The 13,589-nt window shown below is 41.3% G+C and overlaps 1 protein-coding gene across 5 annotated transcripts in view; it reads left to right on the top strand.

Annotated features, from left to right (window-relative positions):
• Nucleotides 1–13,589, top strand: part of ERG (ETS transcription factor ERG) — a 148,054-nt gene that overhangs the window by 120,610 nt on the left and 13,855 nt on the right. For 4 of the 5 annotated variants that reach the window (XM_064471818.1, XM_064471812.1, XM_064471828.1 and 1 more), the window contains 3 exons: nucleotides 7,869–8,020; nucleotides 10,986–11,189; nucleotides 12,149–12,229. In XM_064471818.1, the coding sequence (XP_064327888.1) occupies nucleotides 7,869–8,020; nucleotides 10,986–11,189; nucleotides 12,149–12,229 (437 nt within the window). The remainder of the gene's footprint in view (nucleotides 1–7,868; nucleotides 8,021–10,985; nucleotides 11,190–12,148; nucleotides 12,230–13,589) is intronic. The other variant, XM_064471839.1, reaches the window with a different exon arrangement.

Raw genomic sequence — 13,589 nt, 5'->3', positions numbered from 1 at the left:
CATCCATAAGGATTTCTGTACTGCCACCACAACAGAACCATCCTGCTCCCAGGATCCAGGCTGTCTGCTTTAAGCTAGATGAGACACCTCTGCGTTTATGCTCCAGTCTGTGGTGCGATACTGGTGGATCTAGTTTGAGCATTTGCACACCTTGCGTGTGTCCAACACGTGGTTGATCTGCAGTAATCACCCTGACATCACTTGTTTTTCACGGGCATGGCTTTTTCCATCCCTGGAGCACAACCCTGCGACTGAGGCTCAGTGCCATCCCTTCCACATCTGGTGGCGTACCACTGGCATGCAGCCCTGGTATTCTTGGTAAACCTCAGCTCAGACTAAACAACAAGCATCGTCCAAAACCCACTGCAGTCAATGGGACTCTCTGCTCTGTCTCCAGCAGGGCTTGAGTTAGCCCCTACGTCAGTCTGCAGCAAAGTTGGGAGATCCGTCTTAAAAGGATGACTTTCCTAATGCACTTATTGGAGCTGCCTATATAAAGTAACATTAATCTTGGGTAAAAAGATGTGATGTTAGTTATCTCAGACTGATAATCTTTTTTCCCACTGACTGGGTGGTTGGTGGAGTGGCCACCTACCAAACTGGAAAAACTGCAAATTCAGGATCTTCTCCATGTAGGGCATTATGTGTGACTACTTCAAGAAGTCCCTCTTTGCTCTGAAAATCCACCAGCTTATCTTTAGTGTGTGTGCATGTGTGTGTGTGAGCATCTGTGTGCATGGTTTGGCTCTGCTCTTGAGGCAAACTTGTTGCCAAGGAGAAAAACAAACCCAGCTCACCACTACTATAGCTATTTTTTTGCAGCTTTTCGGAGGGTGCTGGGCTGGCAGGTGCTAGCTAAGAAGCTTTCCACTCTGGGATTATGTGTTCATTCATAATTGGCATGGTTACATTTTGGATTGACCGCTGATGCTTAAATTGTTTGCTTAGCTTCAGGAGTTTAAGAGGGAGATAGCCAGAATTTCAAAAGTGCTAAGCAACCAAAAGCTCTCATATGGGTAGTGAAATATAAAATTAGTCTTCAAATAATGACATAGGACCCCACAAGAGTTATGATCACTGTCATTATTTGTGACAGTTGCTATCATTACTGCTTTATTTCCAATACAGTATTTACTGTGTCTAGAGCGTTTAGAGCCAGTGGTTGTGCTGTTCCCCTGGGCTGGCATGGCTCAGACAGTGTTAGTAAGTAGGTTGTCTGGGACCCAGTGCATTTTCAGATGAGTCTTCTCCTCTCCCCCTTCGTTAGTGGGTGTTTTATTTTGATCAGGGTAGTATCAGTGGGGGTGTTTAGTATTTGAAGCTTGGGAATAGCATTTTAAGGCAAACAGAAGGCAAATAAGAAAAACGGTTAATTGTTGACTTTACCATTTCGCACCCATCAGCCTCACAGCCTAGTAATACTAATCACGAAAATCGGCAGACATTCCACAGACAAGGGGGATTATGGTTTCCATAAAAGATGTCACTTCTGTTTATGCCTGGCATGCCCTACTTTACTAACTTTCTATATGATCCCTGCCCACAAAAGAAGGCATATGTGGTTTGGGAAGGGCCCTGTCTCCTGGTATTTCATATTTTGTGAAACCACAAATACAACAGTCTTACAAGCTCTTGAAATGAAATACAATTTGAGAAACGTAATCCATTACCATTATAACAGAATTTCTATAAAAATAATAAAAGAAAAACAAGAGAAAATAGGTCCTGAAAGTTATAGGCCAACTGGGAAGTCATTGTGGCTTTGGCCTAGCTATCACCATGTCAGATTTCAGCCTTCTCCCAGGCAGCAATCTAATTGTAAATTATGTATATACAGAACATCATTTCTTAGCTTTGGCTTTTAGTGACCCCCTTCCCTTCTTTCCCTTTCTTCACTCCAACCTCACACATAAGAAATATTGAAGTGTTTGCACTAATGGAGAAATGACAACGTGCAGTCAAACTTAAACCAGCTGTTTCCCCACACTGTGAACACAAAAAGCCAGGCCAGTAATATTTATAGCTTGACTGGCCTCTAGTGAGCCAGACACTGACTGTCTTAATTTGCCATGGTGGCCCTAAGGCTTGAAGCAGCTGTGGACCACAAGATAACAAGTGAAAGTTAAGAAAAAAAAAAAAAAAAAAAGAGAAAAAAAAAAAGAAAAGGGGTTGTTTCAATTAGCAAAAGTTATTGTTTGATTGAAAATGAATGGCTGCTGCATATACAACTCAATAAAGAAACACCTTTTTTTTGCTTAAAGAAAGCCAACAGCATTGCATGTGTTGGCATGTGGTGGTTGTTTTCTCCTTTCACTGGAGGAAGAAACCAAAGGCACCTCTTCGTGCCAGGCTGTGACATCTTTGGGTGAACCCTGGGCCAACCCTGTGCAATGCTGAGCACCTACTGAGCTCAGAGCACCCCACACAGGGTGTCTGCCTCTGTTTTGGATGCTGAAAGAGTGTGTTAGCATGGGACTGCCCCGAGCCCAGCTGCACTGCAGTCCTGGCATGTTGAGGCTGTTGAAGATTGGTTTGGTTGCCCCTGCATAGGTCAGCATGGAGCAGAGCACCTCCATGACTGTGTGGCCCTGTGAGGACCCCAGTTTTCCTTTTTTTCTTTTGTCTTCTTAGACTGCTTTTGACACCCACCTTATAGCAAAGATAAACAGACTGTCACCGTGGCTTCAGCATCAGCTTAAGCCAGCTTTAGCCAGCAGCGCAGGCCCCGAGGGGCTTCCCTCCCTTCCACAGACCTCATCAGCTCGCTCCCACCCTGGCTGTCCCCTTTCCTGTGGGTGAGCATTGCCTTCACGCAGCTGCCCCACGTGGGTGGGGGAGTGACTCAGGTTATAGCTAAGCACTGAGTTACTTACCCACCCACCCATTTATTTGCTTATTTGCGTACTTATGGTGGAAGCAGCTTCCTGGCCCGGTTTGCGAAGCAGTTGCATGAGAGCCTGTGTGAGCACCCCAGGGATATTTCGACCTACAAGCATTTTCTGGCATTTTAATGCCTCTGTTATGCTGGAGTCCTCTGCAGGGAATTTTGTGCTGCTTTCACAAAAAGCCTTGGAAGAGAAAAAAAACCCTCTGTTTTCCTTTCAGCAGGTTAAGCGTGGTGGTGCTCACACAGCAGATTTAAGGGCAGGTTCCTGCACAGGAGCAGAGCACTTGGTGCACTTGCAGGGCTTGGCCTGGTGTACGCACAGAAGAAGCCAGGGAGCCGTGTCCAGCTGCGGAGCTGAGCAATGAGCGTCCATGGTGGAAATCGAGCTCTGTCAAATCAAGTGTTGGGGCCTCTGATATCACCACTGAAACCACTTTTCAGAGCCTCATTTAGAACCCATGGGGATCACCATTGGTGCCAGGGAAGCAGGCCCTAGCGCTTTGCAAAGCTGCTGGTGCAGCCACACTCCTGGGGAGTGCAGGCTCCTTCTCACCAGGGAGAGTCAGGCTGTCCCCAGTGACTGCTGCCAAAGGGGAACCGAAAGGGGGATCCGCAGGACCCCTCTTTGCATGTCACTGCTGTGGCAGGTCTCAGCAGATGTTGATCCCACTGATTAATGAAGAAGGAAAGGGTGTAGAGAGGAGCAGGGAAGACAGTTTAGGGCTGCAGCTGTGTAACCCTTTGAATTGATATTGTAGACTATAGTATGTCAGGTGTGCTTTAAGAAACAGCAGTGTACCTCGAAGTAAGAAATCTCAGGGAAGTTTTGGGTTTTTTTCTTCATGGGCCACTTTTTCAGTGACAAACCATTTTTTGGGGGGGAAGCGCTGCCCAAATTCATTACAACTTGAGTAGTTGCAGTGAATGGAGATCAACCTGAGCATGCTTTGCAATATACTCAGTATAAGATGAACTTTAAATGATGTCATTTTGTCTAAATATAGATTTACAAATGTTGGCCCAAATTATCTGAGGGAGCTGGCTTTGCGGAACTCTCCCTCTTGTACGTAAAGACAGGGTGGGGTTGTCGCACACCTGCTGAGACAGTTTCCCTCTTTCTCAGATCACTGGCATTACGAAATGGGAGAGGAGAGGTGAGGAGAGGAATCTGTATCCTGTAGGGCAGTGTCATGGTTTGTTTGCCAGAGCCTAACATAAGAAAATTTCCTGGTAGCTCAGCGCATCCTTTGACCTGACCAGCCATGGGCTGGATGGGGACCATGCATGGAAAACTCTTCAAAGATACCCTTACACCACTCTACTCTCTTGAGACCCCTTTTCTATAAGTAACCTCTGTAAGGAAGTTATTCAAGCTGTGGTTATTAAATAAACTTATAAAGATATGTAGATATTTGGAGAATACGATTTTTCTCATTTAATTCCATCTGAAATTCAGAAATACTAAATAGAGGGGTTTATATTGTGGGAATGTCACAGAGATCTTGTAAACTTCTGGTGATTCCTAATCTGTGCTTCTCTGATACCTTGCATTTTAACACAACACAGGTGTTTTATGTCACATGGGGAAAAGAGTAGCATAGTGAAGAGGAAAAAATGCATTTCATACACTTTTTTATGAACTTATGTCTGCTTTCATCAGAGTCAATGGTTGGCAAAACTCCAGTCAGCCTCCATGGGAGTGGGCACTAAATTTAATCATCAAATCAGCTTGATTCTAAGTAACCTTGAGTAAAGGTGAGGCTTCCTGGTCTAAGGACCCATGGAGAAATACTTTCTTCAACAGGCATTTATCAGCAATCAGAGCTGAATCAGTTCAGGACTGGACAAAGTGCTCTTGGGTAGCATGATTGTAGTCTTTCCACTTTTTTTTTCTTTTGTAAATTCCAGGTGTAACCCAGTATATTTACAAAGGTTAAAAATAACATGCAGCTGTGAAGAAAAACATCTCAGGTTTCATTTCAGACCTGGAGCTGAGGATGAATCACTGCAAAGCTGCACCCTTTACACTGGGCACACTTTCTGAAAGCTGCTTTTCCACTGCCCCTGCTCCCCTGGTGGTTCAGAAATAAAGCAGACTCACAGAAAGTCCTAAAAAAAGCCTTTGCAGACAATCACCCTCTTGTTGTTCTGGGCACTAAAAATACCATTTTCTAGTCTCTGCTTGCATTTTCAGTTTTGCTTTCTATACCTTAGAAGTCCATTCAAGCCATTTGAATTAAGCCTTGGTTCAGTGGTATACATAAGTACATGCTCAATCTGAAGTACCTGAGTAGTTCTGTTAGCTCCCATGGAGCTGCTTACGTGCTTGAAGTTAAGCATGGTCTTAGATGATTTGCTGAACTGGGGATTTGCTTGTCCACCCCGTAAGCTAATGGGACAAAACCCTAGACCATCTGCTTCTGGATTTTAATGAAAAGTTATGACTTATTTATGATCTTCTTCCCCACTCCCGTCTGTTTATATTCAGATCAGAAAACCAGCTCAGAAGCCCTGTCAGATTGCCAAAAGCTGTGTGCTACTACTGAATCTTTCTCATCATTTACTCTTCCGTGTTTACAAGAGTGTTTTGAATGCACAGTTGACCATAGAAGTGGTATAGGCTAATACTGATGTGATATTTCACAAAGGCAGCAAGACTTTGATGTCCTTATATCCAAGTTCCTTTTCACAGAAAAACAAAATAAAGTAACTGTTCCAGTTAGACTGAAGGATGCTGCTAGCTCCCTGTTTCACAAAAATATCCCTAAAAAGTCAGTGAATGGGCCAAAGGATCCTTTCTTTTGTCTTTGTAACGTAAATGACCTTGGGACTCAGGGTGAGCATCTGCGCAGGTAGAAGGGCAGAAGTTGGATGATGTTTCCAAATATATGTGATATACTATACAGACTCACTTATGCATATATGCCATCTGTATTTGTTAAAGGTAAACAGAAAAAAACCCAACATTTTAGTGACAAGCAATCATCACAAAAGCTCTTTTTCAACGTGTTTACATCTGAAAGAAAAAGATACTTTGTTTTGCTTAGCTCTGTTTAGACAGAAATAAACTGCATCCCAGAATTATATTTAGAGATATGTGGTGGGATAGGAAAGTTAAACCTGAGAGAATAATACCCAAGTATTCTGGTGCTGAGAGGAAAGGCTAAATTCACCACCACTCAATGACATGCAAGACCGTGTGCTGACTATACCTTCCCTTGTGGTTATTATTCAGTCCTGTGGCTGACAAAGCAGTTGTAGGACCTTTACACAAGGCAGATTTCATATGTAATATGTTATGTGGCACCCAAGATATTTTATACCTGAAAAAGGCATGTGAAGCCAACATTTCCCAGGCAGGCAACATTCAAGAACCTGCTCTTTCTCCTAAAGAAGATGACAGTACCCATTGAATGGTTTCTATGATATATTTCATTTTTAAACTGAAAGGCTACAGCAGTTAGGGTTTTTTTTAATATATACATTAACACGGCAAGGTAAAATTAATAGTAACACTGCTTAGAAAAAAACTGATATACTTAAAATGTACTTTTAGTATTTAAGATGTATACTAAATCTTTTCAGCTTTCTAAGTGCTAGTTACTTTTTAAAACACACATGTGAGAATTATTACTGCATTAGTTCCTAACCCATGGTAGTGCTGAGCAATCAACTCAACCAAGTCACTTGGACATTGGATAAAATATCTGCCTCATCTTTTTGATGTATGTTGAGCAGACAGTGGTCCAAAATGTATATTATTTTTCCTCTTTTGTCCTCAAACAATAGCAAAACCCTTCTGGGAAAGCACCTGTATTCTGACCACTGATAGGTTTACAGTGACATTGCTGCCCAACGCTCGCAGCAAGAGCTGGGATTTCTGAGCTGGTGAGAGCAAAAGGCTCTGGGTGAAACACATTTTGGAGGGAAGGGGGCAGATCCTGAAACATGCTTCCAAGAGTTTGGGTCTTGGGGGGTCTCTTAGTTCTCTGGACTGCAAATTAGTTGGTTTCCAAGGAACTGAAATGAAGCATCACAACCTGACTTGCTGCTTGTTTAGTAAGACCATAGTACGGTTTAAGGAGTTAAATGGCAGGGATAAAAGAAAGCTTGTTAGTTATGTAGTATCACTAAAGAAACCAAAACCCAACTAACACCCTCCTTCCCTTGCCAAACAGTATCTTTACATTTAAAGGTATTCCCAATGGCTCTATCCTTTATTTTGATTTTTGTAACAATTTTTCTCTCTCTGATGAAACACGTTGTAGACATTAAATTAAGGGACAAATGTGTCTGTGTCTGCCAGAAAGAAAACTGTGATGCAATTAAAATGCCATTAGGGAACCCCCAGTGGGATGTTAAACCTAAAGACTCTATTCAGAAAGCAAAGCCAAAATTAAAGAGGTGTCTGGTTGCAGATCCTCTGCAGATTTCCATTTCTTGACTACAGTACCATGGAGACTGTGCTAGTCAGGAGCTGAAAGGTTTTTCCAGTCATGCGTGTGGTATTTTGAATCATGGCTTTGGCAAATGTTCCTTTTCTGTAAGCCATACATAGAAGTGTGTCTATACTGCATGACATAAAATGCAGCTGAGCACGGCCCACATGAAGCAATGACAGCAGTGGAGGTGGGAAGCTGTCCGAGGCTTGGACAAGCTTTGTCCAACCCTTGGACAATGACAACTAATAATAGTTTTCCCTCAGAAAATTAGTTAGTTAGTGTGCATATGTCTGGAGATATATAAGAGCCTGATCTTTTGAAAATAAAAATAAATACATGGTCCATCGAGGCTGGTGATTTTTCTGAGGCAACTGAAGCAATCAGCAGAGTCATTGGGTGGCAGGTACTGAGTTTTCCAGTGACAGCCCAGCCCTGGTGCTTGAGTCTCGTTTCTTCCATTTCATTCAGCGTGATTCTTTGCTGAGGATATTAGTATGGACTGGAATAATAATAGAAGCACACCTCTCTTCTCTGTCTAGGAATTCTCCTGATGACTGCAGCGTGGCAAAAGGAGGAAAAATGGTTAGCGGCTCAGACAATGTTGGGATGAACTATGGAAACTACATGGAAGAGAAGCATGTTCCACCCCCAAATATGACTACCAATGAACGAAGAGTCATTGTGCCAGCAGGTTAGACCATCTACACAAAAATTTCAAGCAAAAAAATTCATTTCCCCTAAGTCTACCAGTATTATTTAAAAAGATTTTGAGAAGAGTGGCAATATGTACAGGTGATCAGGAAGAAAAGAACAGTAATTTCCCAGGGTTATTAAGTGAATGAGCTGAGAAATATCATAATGAAGCCACCTCCTCAACCTGTTCTTCCCATTTCAGCAGCAGAACTGGCTGATCACAGGCACTCAGATCTTATCTGACTTCTCTAGCTCTTTTGAAGTATTTCACCCTAAAGTGGGCAAAATGAAAAGCCACTTTCATTTCCTAACACCATGAACTAGCTGGGTGCAGAGTGTATGGGAGAGAGAAAGGATCACTGTACCACATGATATCCCTGCAAATACCAAATGCAGTCTAGCCCTCGGCATGCTAAAAACACAATAGCTTCTGTGAAATCAAACAGTGCATGAAAAGCATTTACCCAGGTATCACCCGAGTTTATCTGGTGTAAAACATTTTAATAAGCAAACTGACAACTCCATTGCAATATAAGAACACAATTGAGAAATTCTTGGTTAGTCTTGGCAAGCTTGGTTGTGGGACTCAGCAGTTAATTAAACAAGGCGTCATTCACTCCTGTGTGCCTTGTCCTCCAAGCAAACCTCTGCTGGAAGGTTCGTTGCCTTGGTTTGCAAAATAATTAGCATGCTTATTTCCAAAGTTAAAGCATTAGACCATCATCACATATGTGGGTGTTCATAAACCACTGGATATATACAACATAGACACAACACCTGCAACCTGAAAACAGAATGTTTTGCTACTAGTTCCTCTCCAGCAAGATGTGCCTATCTGAAACATTTCTGCTACTGCTATGTTGCTTAATATTCTTACAGTTTTTCAGTTGCTAAGATATGCAAGAGTACTAACTGTGGCCAGTTTTGCAAGCTGTGATTATTTCAGTTATTTGTCAAGATACGGATGGACAAATATGTTGCAGTATCCTCTGCAATGGCATTGACGGTTCTGTTCTGAAGCACAGAGGAGGGATGCACTGAATAATGAAGTGTCCTGCCTAGCTGGAAGGAGACCACACTTAAATTCATGACATTTGAATGGTCTTCTAAAACACATCTTCTTCGTGGTTGGCACTTTTTTTAGTCTTTTAGTAATCTTTAGCATGGGTACCTCAGCAAGATCTTTTTTTTCTCAGTGTATTCCTGGAGGTGTGTTTTGGGGTATATTTCAGTGACATTCAAGGAACAAGACGGCCACAGTCACAGCCTTGCTATTTTGAGGTCCCTAAAAGAAATTAATGGATAAAAGTCAGTCATTTTTGTTTGACTGCCACATAGGGAGTAAGCAGTTCATGTGCCAATGTTTAGGAATAAAAACAGCAAAATTCACATTTCCAGCTGTGATAACTTTCTAGTCATCATAAATAAGAAGCATTTAAAAATTATAGGCATAATCCAAATGTTTTTTGTAAACTTCCTGGCTTTTGGTTGTTTACTTCAAACCAAACTGAATGTAGTTGTTGGAGTTCTCTGCTGTAGTTGTGGGCAATCTCATCCAGACCCTAGGTTTACCAACCAGACATGCATCTCTCTAGATCGCTACATATTTTATGCCAGATGGACATGTTCTTTTAAGTGTTTTTTGGTGCACTTTAGACAACAGAGAAACCCTCTCAAGTTCCAGAGGATTAAATATTCTGACCTGAAAGGGCCTAAAATGCCAAAAGAAACATCAGAAAAGGGGAGGCACTAGTGGGTAAAGGATTGGGAGTGAGCAACAGCATGACAGACTCTGAATAGTACCTGGCCCATGGAAAGAGGTCTCCACCTCTTTCAGGCCAGCCTGAACAACAGTCAAAAGAGAGGGGATGGCACTGAATTATGCCACAGAAAAGCTATTTAGGCGGTCCCTCAGTCCTAGCCCTTCCACTGACTTTTATGTGACAGAGCACAGCCATTTGACCTCTCTGTGCTCCATTCTCAGTCTTAAGGATACGACAGAATCACAGAATCATTTAGGTTGAAAAGCACAAACTCTTAAGGAGTTTGTTTCCCCTTAGCTTTCTTCTTTTCTCTTCAAAAAGTATAAATTCTTTATGGCAGGAGCTGTCTTCCATTTTGAGGATGTGCACTGCAGGTCATTAGGGACCTTCATGTTGATGGGTGCATACTGTAACTCAAGAATACAGAAAAGTAGAATGGAAGAGAAATAGAAGAGGATGAATTTAGAGGCAAAAAAGAAGTTTAAGTCAAAATCAAGCATTCATTCAAAAACACAGGGTATTTGGCCTTATGTTTTGCTAAAAAACCTGAACTAGTTGTTGTTTTTTAACCCAGATAGTTTTGCAAGTATTTCAGGTAGCAATTAAAAACCCATGCAGGTGTGGTGGTACACCAGTACAACACTGCAGTCTAGGAAAGGAGGTGCAGAATATTTTAATATGTCCCACTCTAGTTTATGAAATAACTAGCCAAATCTATGAGTGCTTACTTAGATATGCCCCAGAAACAGTACTGACTTGAGTGGAAATTTCACTTGAATAAAGATACAAATTCAACAGAGAGCTTTGAAAATTGTTCGGATACAAGTCACAGTGCTTTTAGTGGGCTCTTTTAAATACTTTTCTAAAGAGCATTCTCTGCATGAGGACAGGACCCTATGTTAATCTGTGGGTAATAATGCATAAAAATAACGTGACAAAAGAACTAAATGAGAGAAGGAGCTCAACAGCAGATGGTTTGTTGTTAATAATCAGAGCTCATAGCTCATCCCTAATAGTTTTTCACAGGCAGTTATTCTCCCTTGCACTCAACAGGCCAAATTAATTCCTCATGTATCTCTACCAGTCAGTAGACAGGAGATTAAGGTCTCTCCAGTTTGACTGTGGTCTGCATTTATTTTGTCCAGCACATCAGCACTCTCCCCTCTCTCTGCCTCATTTTATCTTTTGTGATACCACCAGATCCTACGTTATGGAGCACAGACCATGTACGCCAGTGGCTGGAATGGGCGGTGAAGGAATATGGGCTCCCAGATGTGGACATCTTGTTGTTCCAGAACATCGATGGGAAGGAGCTATGTAAAATGACCAAAGATGACTTCCAGAGACTCACCCCAAGTTATAATGCAGATATCCTCCTGTCACACCTACACTACCTCAGAGAGAGTAAGCTAGTTTTCTGTCATTATGGTAGTGGCTACGATCAATCTGTTGTTGATATCAGTCTTAGATTTAATGGTGTGGATACACTGAGCTGGGTTTTCAAACGTCTGTTGCAAATGTTCCTGTTCCTAAGATCGTAGCAGGGAGCCTGATCCAAAGCCTCTTGAGTTTGATAGAAGGATTCCCATTAACTTCAGTTGGCTTTCACTCATGTTCATCAAAGAAAAGAGTTAGGGAATAATTCTACATGTCCATCTCAGAGAAAAATCAGATTGAAACCCAGCATATTCATCAGCATTATGTGGGAAGAAAATCATATGGGATTCAGTGCTAATGTTTTTTCTGGTCACATACTCATTTCTTTCCATTTTAACAATGAGAATGCTAAATGAGAGTGCAAACATTGATTCATAAAGTTAATTCCAGGCATGATTCTAAGGACTGACAGCAGTTTGCTCTACTCTGAATGCGATCAGGAAGATCTCACTGAATTGAATAAAATTTCTGTAAATTCATGGAAAAAAGGAACAGTCCCTGAAATCCAAATGCAAATTACTTGTAGTACATGGCTAGTATTTCAAAGGGAAAGAAGGGACTAGTGAATTCCTAGCTTGAGGGCTTTCATCTAAGCTTGAGGAAATTTTGCAGTTTGCCTCAGTTTAAAGGAGTTAAAGTGAACATGGTTTTTAAAGAAAAAACCAACAAGCATTGCAACACCAGTGCGGTGCAGTCTTCTCCACACGCACACTAATAATCAGTCAGAAATATTATGCATTCATAATGTTGAATAAATGAATGCCCTAGTTTAAGCTGTAGTACACACGCTCCCCTCCAAACTGCAGACTGAAACTAACTGTCAGTAGAGTCACATTCAAACAATCCTGTCAGGGGAAAATATGGTTTAAAAAGATAATTCACTTTTTTTTTTTCATTTTGGTGTTGCTTTTTGTTTTGTTTTGTAGCTCCTCTTCCACATTTGACTTCAGATGATGTTGATAAGGCCTTACAAAACTCTCCACGGTTAATGCATGCTAGAAACACAGGTAATGCTGGCACTGCTCCCATTGCTATAGGTCATCTTCTAAAAGCACAGGATTCCTTTTATGGGTTGCTTGCTAAAAATGGAAACGGTAAATCAAGAGGGAGACAAGTGTATCCTTTCCTCACTGTGTGTGTGGGTTTTATGCACAGACACACAGAAGAAAGGTGAGATCATGTAGGGCCAGATGGTGGAAAAATGGTCTCCTTACTGGTAATTTCTTGTGTCATACAAGAGAAGGGGGTCCCTGACACATGATAAACTGCAGGCTTGGGGCCTTTGTCTCTGAGGACCTTTTTTCTCATTCTGTATCACTGTACTCTCAGATCTACTCCATGGATCCCTAGAAGGTTCGTGGAGTTCAAAAGTGCTTCAGAGCTTGCCTAAGTGCTGTAGGGTCTCGTGAATGGGGACTGTCTCCCCTCCCATGCAGTATATATATATCAAATAATTCAATAAAATTGCTATTTAGGCACTTAGATCATCCTTTTTGTCAGCTATATGGGACTTGAGCTGGAAAATCCACTAAGTTTGATGTTGTAATTTCCACTAAGTCTGATCTGAATGTAAAATTATTTTTGTTAATATTCACCCTTCTGTTATTTTGGTATTGAGCGTAGGTAGGAGAACGATACAATACATGCCTCAAAAGCATCTGTCTCTCAGACGACATGACTCAAAATATTTCTGAAAATAATCCAGAATAAATTTTATCTTGCTCTAGCAGTTGTGCAACAGAAGATGGCATGGAATTGTACATATACTATGGTATACATACTGATTAAAGATGTTTGGAATATTGCATGATCATGCCTGAGGGTATTAGTTACCTACAGTGACCAGAAATAACAATTCTTCATGAGAAAGGAAAAAGATAATACAAAGGATAATGAAAAAAAAAAAACAAACCACAAAACACCTTGGATTGCAATGACTTTTTCATATTTCATTTAGTTTTGCACTGTGGTAAGTAGCAGTGAGTTTTCTAGCAAAAATTAACTAGATCATAAGATCTCTTCCTGAGATTAGATGTTTGCCACTTGACATAAAGTCCTACTGTGGGCTGTAGGCCTGCTGCAAACCCCAGCATAAGCAATAAAAAATTTTCCATTGACTTTGATGGGGTTTGAAATAAGCCTTAAGCCCTTTTTAAAAATAGGTGGACTCAATGGTCTTTTCCGTCTTTGGCTTTCCAGATTCTAATTTGCCAAGCAGTTTCTGCATACAGTTATCCAAGTGTTGTTCAGCAGTTCTATGTGTTATCTTTTTCTATATGTGTGCACTGACGATATTTGGAATTTCATGTCACAGAAATGAGATTGCATTTCTGTCATTGGGAGTCTGAATAATATCATGCTGATCAT

This window comes from Phalacrocorax carbo, chromosome 1 (assembly GCF_963921805.1).
Source record: "Phalacrocorax carbo chromosome 1, bPhaCar2.1, whole genome shotgun sequence".
Taxonomy (NCBI): domain Eukaryota; kingdom Metazoa; phylum Chordata; class Aves; order Suliformes; family Phalacrocoracidae; genus Phalacrocorax; species Phalacrocorax carbo.
Note: the sequence above shows the minus strand (reverse complement) of the source record. Positions and strands in the feature narration are given on the sequence as shown.